At 45.1% G+C, this 6,187-nt stretch overlaps 1 protein-coding gene across 10 annotated transcripts in view; it reads right to left on the reverse strand.

Annotated features, from left to right (window-relative positions):
* The window catches only part of anks1ab (ankyrin repeat and sterile alpha motif domain containing 1Ab), a 440,627-nt gene extending 436,473 nt beyond the window's left edge, over window positions 1–4,154 (reverse strand). For 7 of the 10 annotated variants that reach the window (XM_086011497.1, XM_086011496.1, XM_086011499.1 and 4 more), the window contains exon 1: window positions 3,894–4,153. In XM_086011497.1, the coding sequence (XP_085867623.1) occupies window positions 3,894–4,036 (143 nt within the window). In that variant the 5' untranslated portion in view covers window positions 4,037–4,153. Of the gene's footprint in view, window positions 1–3,893 lie in introns of all 10 variants that reach the window. The other 3 variants (XM_086011498.1, XM_086011505.1, XM_086011494.1) reach the window with 2 other exon arrangements.
* Between the last annotated feature and the right edge of the window lie 2,033 nt (window positions 4,155–6,187).

The raw sequence follows: 6,187 nt of genomic DNA on the forward strand, positions 1-6,187 counted from the left end.
GCCCCTTGGCGACATCATACGAAAAGACAGCATCACTTTCCACATGTACACTGACGACACCCAGCTCTAACTCACTATCTCTTCTCTCGACCCCTCAACGGTCTCTAAATTGTCAGACAGCTTGTCCGACATACAGTTCTGGATGAGCAAAAATTTTCTCCAATTAAATATTGGGAAGACCGCCAATGCTTTCAGTCCCCACCACAAACTCCGTTCCCTAGCCACTGACTCCATCCCTCTCCCTAACATCTGTCTGAGGCTGAACCACACTGATCGCATCCTTGGCGTCATATTTGACCCTGAACTGAGCTTCCGACCACATATCAACAGCATAACAAAGACCGCCTACTTCCAACTCCGTAACATCGCCCGTCTCCGCCCTTGCCTCAGTTAATCCGCTGCTGAAACCCTCATCCATGCTTTTGTTACCTCTAGATTTGACTATTCCAACGCATTCCTGGCTGGCCTCCCATCTTCTACCCTACGTAAACTTGAGGTCATCCAAAACTCGGCTGCCCATGTCCTAACTCGCACCAAGTCCCATTCACCCATCACCCCGTGCTCGCTGACCTACATTAGTTCCCGGTTAAGCAGCGCCTCGATTTCCAAACTCTCATTCTTGTTTTCAAATCCCTCCATGGCCTCGCCCCTTCAAATCTCTAATCTCCTCCAGCTCCACAACCCCAAAGATATCTGCGCTCCTCTAATTCTGCCCTCTTTGAGCATCCCTGATTATAATCGCTCAACCTTTGGTGGCCGTGCCTTCTGTTGCCTAGGCCCTAAGCTCTGGAATTCCCTGCCTAAACCTCTCCGCCTTGCTACCTCTCTTTCCTCCTTCAAGACGCTCCTTAAAACCTCCCTCTTTGACCAAGCTTTTGGTCACCTGCCCTAATGTATCCTTATGTGGCTCGGTGTCAAATTTTGTCTTAAAATACTCCTGTGCAGCGCCTTGGGACGTTTTACTACGTTAAAGGCGCTATACACACACACGTTGTTGTTGTAAAATACAAGTTGTTGAGGTAGAATTGGTTCAAATCCAGTACAATATTCAATATAAATCAATCTAACTGTTGTCAAGAACTGGTCAAACTAGTCTTAAGAGTAAGAGTATGATTAACCAGTTTTAGAACAGTTCAAATGGCAAATTGAAATGTACAATCCTTTGAATTTAAACAGAAAGCTGGAATCGACAATAGTTTGGAGTTATTGTACCAATGTTTGAGTGGAATGCCAAAGGCTCTCACCCAATGAAGAAGTATTATGAATGTTGTGTCTTAAATGTTATGTTCATTTGTGCTCATCAAGCATGGGTCAGTGTTGTTGGTGATTTTCCTCAAAAACTGCTTTCATGGATGTTTTCACCCTTGCTACTAGAAATCTGTTTCCTTCATGTCAACTACTGAAGTTTATCCAAGACAGTATTTCCTTCCCATAATTCATTGTTGGCTTAGGGTCCACCAATAACTACAGGCAACAAAATCCAACCCCAGATACACGGTTCCCAAGAACAAGTCATATGTTTTCACTCGCTGTGCTCTAAAAATGTTTCAATATACCGTCGTTCATTTTCTTACTTGCCCCTTCCTCAATTCCACCATGCCTATTATCGCATACGATCCCCAAGCAATTTTCTAATTCCACTTGTGCCAATATGAGGTAGCGCCAAGCTAGACGAGGGCTTGGTCTATCACTCCCACAAAATGCACTTGCATCTTTAGAACGCTGTTATAGCACAGGTGCCAGTGTCAGAAGCACAAATGGCAGACCCAACCTACTTTGCTGGATCCTGTATCACTCTCTGTCCAGTGAAAAACAAACTCAGTAACACTCACTGGCAGCCAAACGGTGGTTAAATGGCAATGTTAGGAGAACGTGACAGGAACATCAGCTCTCTAGCATTAAAAATTAAGTTTAAAAACTTTTAAAGTTAGCTTTGTATTGGGCTGCAGTTATCCTGAAGCAAGTGTGAAGTCCATGTAAATAGGAAGCAAAGACCAATAATCAATAACACAAATTCTAACTAGACAAATGCGATCAGCAGCCTACCCAAGAGATAATTCTTGACAACACTACTATTCAAAAACAACAACAGAAAATGCTGGAAAAACTCAGCAAGCCAGGCAACATCCGTGGAGAGAGAAATAGAGTCAACGTTTCAAGTCAAACTCTGTCAAGACTGGAAAGGCACAGGAAATGAAATAGATTGCTATCCTACTATTCAAAAAGTTTACCTGATGTGCCCTCGGCCAAGAGGTGCAAAACTACCTCTTCACGGTGGTCTCACACCTCTTGCCAGTACTTAACACCAAATTTCTAATACACAGTTTCCAATGAAGCAAAGCCACATTGTCAGAGCCCTGGGAGCAAGGCTCCTTCCAGCTTGTTCTCAGATAGAAGAAAAATAGGAAGAAATAACCGACACCAATAAACATTTACCATTACGACGCTGTCCTTTCACTGCCATGACCCGAGCTCAAATCCAGCCAGACAGATAGAATGGCATTGTTTGCAAAAGGTAGGAAAGTAAGTTGTATTACCCCCCTTCCACTTAGCATTTTTGTGCCACAAAATAAATAAGATTTCAAACTAAACTACAAAGACCACAGTTTCATGCAGTTTTAGTGTCAGTTTGGCTCAAATTGGAGGCTGTATTCTTGCACCATAGGCATACACTTGTTACAATGCCATTCTTCAAAAAAGTGCAATGTACTTTCTTTTTATAACCTCTACCTCAAGTTACTTCTGCAAGAATACAGAGTAATAATGAAGTTCTTCTCTGACTAGCTAGCATGTCAACTTACTATTTTTGATTGCATTTAACAAGGTGCTAAAAACAGATATTAAGAATGCAGCAGAAAATGCTGGAAATACACATAGATCATTCAGCATAAGTAGAAAGAACAAGTCGATGTTTCAGACTGGACCCTTCTGAGAAGTTCTGAAGAAGTGCTCAGCCGAAGCATGGACTTTCTTGTTCTATCCATTGATGCTGAATGATCAATGTGTGTTTCCAACATTTGCTGCTTTTGTTTAAGATTTTCAGCTTACTTAATTTCTAAGAATACAGCAGCAGTGCTTGCAATATTGAGATTAAGTTTACTTGCTTGGCATACCAGCAAGCATCAAGTCAAAAAGATACAAATAAATAACCACATTCTTATTGTTTCATTGGCTATTTTCTGTTCAAACAAAGAGTACTGGTGACATAAGGGGAACAGACCTGGAGGAGTCACCCAGCTTGACAGTATGCAGGAGCTGAACATTAATCACTAACTCACATTACCGGGTTCAAGGGTAAATGTATCTATTCCATCACACTCCGGGGTTCCTGCTTGGCAGCTATCAACATAGACTGTTTATAAACAAGACTATTTCAAACAAAAAGTCGGAAACAACAGAAATAAATGTAAATAATCTTTTGATAAGTTTTAAAAGGGGATCCCAATACTTCCATTTCAAACAAGTAAACATATACACCAAACTTTTAAACCAAAAAACAGGTTACAAATACAAGGGTTGCAACCATTTCCTCACTCCCTTAACGAGAACTTCAACATTTATTACTCACTGCAGATTGCACAACACTGTCACTGCAAGGAACCAACCCCAAACATTCAAAACGACTTTTTTTTAAGTCACTTCTCCCGCGGCATCAGCTCGCTTTTTAAATTTAAAACATCTCCCCTCTGCCATCAGGTCCACTGAGATGTTTCTAAATGCGAAGTGGTCGCAGCCACAACACTGACCGCTCTACACAGGACGGGACGCGACTCCAGACACTAAACAACCAACACAGCCGCTCCAACCCCACGTACCTCCCGCTTTAGCCCAGCCCCGGGCCCAGCCACCCCCTCCTCATCCTTACTCGAGTCCCAAGTTGTTGCCTGACCCACCTGAGAAGGTTGGAAAGCTGAGGCAGGGACACCGTTCCGCCACCGCCGCCTGCCGACAGCCGGTGCCTGCCGCTCAGGAGCTTCTCCACCACGGCCACATTGCCGGTCCTCGCCGCTTCCAGCAGCTCCTGCTCCTTGCCCATGGTGCCCGTCGGGTCGCCGCAGATTCGCGAGCCACCGTTTCGATCCCCGTCCCCTCGAGCCAACAGTCAAGCGCAGGCGCACTGACTGCTTCTCGTCCTCTCTCCGCCCCCCTCCCTCGCCAGAATGAAGCGCAGGCGCACTGGCTGCTTCTCCTCTTCTCTCCACCCCCTCCCTCGCCAGAGTCAAGCGCAGGCGCACTGGCTGCTTCTCCTCCTCTCGCCGGCCCCAGAGTCACGCGCAGGCGCACAAGCTCCGCAGCCCGCAGCCTCGCTCCGGCAGGGTATTCGCCTCTGCTAATGCACCCGGGGAAGTGCTTTGCTGAACGAGGGTTTCCCTCCTCATCCTGTTTACCCACCGTAGAAGCTGGTAAAGCTTCGTTACCAGCATTCTAGGAGAATTAAGAGCAACAATCGTGGAGACAGATTGCGAATCTTTTTTTATAAATGTCATAAAGAGAAAGAACTTTATTTTATATAGCACGGTTCATGACCTCAAGGTGTCCCAAAGCATTTTACAGCCAATTTTACATATACAGGTACACTGGTACAGTTTCATGGGCATCAGCCTATATATCCTGGCGGGTATCGCTCCCCCTGATATAAGAAGAACGGTAGCCAGCAAGAAAGAGCGACTCCGTCAAACATCAGATGCGAGGCACCCCCTGCATTGTCACACACCCAGCCGCCTAAAGTCAAGGAAGAGCTTCATGAACAGTGTTGTTCCATTATAATCAACCTCATCTGAAGCCCGCATCGCCTTGTGGAAAGACCGGCTCGCCAGTCTTGAACAACCCCCAGCGATGGAAATTTTACCTGATGAAAGCCTTCCCCCAGGAGCTAATTGCAACTGGGCAACCTGGAAGTGCCTTAACAGACTTAGGACCGGTGTAGGTTGCTCAAAGGTGTCACTAAACAAATGGGGATATTCAACCAGCCCGACAACTTGTGAATGTGGAACTGAGGCACAGACTATGCAACATCTCCTGCAATGCCCATCGTTAGAGGAACCCTGCACTGTTGCAGATCTTGCCGAATTCAACAACAAGGCACAAAAATTTGTCCAGCTCTGGCTGGGCTATGTATAGACTGTCCGTGGACATGATAAGAAGAAGAAGAAGCAGCCTTCTGATGTCTTGCTCAAGTGGCTGCTCTTAATGTGTAAGCCTCGACCAACAAATGACTGTCCTCATGGAGGGCAGGGGCAGCAAGCCCCCAAGTGGTTAATTTGGTTTCAAGATGTCATACTTGGCAATGGATGATTGGAACTGAATCAACCCTCCATGGGGTCCTCAGTAACCCAACATCTGCCAGCCTGCCAATAGCAGGTGTTATGCTAATGAGTAACTAACCAGCCAGGCTCATTAATGGAATCTGGAGTACACCTGCCAATTGGGCTGAAATTCTTCTTCTGGTTACTGACCCGACCCCTCTGCCACTGGAAACAGTTTCTCCTTGTTTATTTTATCAAAACTCTTCATGATTTTGAACACCTCTATTAAATCTCCCTTTAACCTCTGCTCTAAGGGGAACAACCCCAGCTTCTCTAGTCTCTCCACGTAACTGAAGTCCCTCAACCCTGGTGCCATACTAGTAAATCTCCTCTGCACCCTCCCTCATGCCTTGACATCATTCCCAAAGTGTGGAGCGCAGAATTGGACCAAATACTCCAGCAGAGGTCTTACCAGAGTTTTATAATGGTTTAGCAGAACCTCCTTGCTTTTCTACTCAATGCCTTTATAAAGCCAAGGATCCCATATGCTTATCTTTTAACAGCCTTCTCAACTTGTCCTGTCACCTTCAAAAATGTGTGTACATATGCCCCCAGGTCTCTCTGTTCCTCTGTCCCCTTTAAATTTGTACCATTTAGTTTATATTACCTCTCCTCGTTCTTCCTACCAAAATGAATCATTTCACACTTCTCTGAGTTGTTTCATCTGGGCCAACAACAACAACTTGTATTTATATAGCGCCTTTAACGTAGTAAAACATCCCAAGGCACATCACAGGAGTATTACAAGACAAAAAATTTGACACCAAACCACATAAGGAGAAATTAGGGCAGATGACCAAAAAGCTTGGCCAAAGAGATAGGTTTTAAGGAGCGTCTTAAAGGAGGAAAGAGAGGTAACGAGGTGGAGAGGTTTAGGGAGA

This window comes from Somniosus microcephalus, chromosome 18 (assembly GCF_052327205.1).
Source record: "Somniosus microcephalus isolate GS21.2 chromosome 18, FLI_Smic_1.0, whole genome shotgun sequence".
Lineage (NCBI taxonomy): Eukaryota > Metazoa > Chordata > Chondrichthyes > Squaliformes > Somniosidae > Somniosus > Somniosus microcephalus.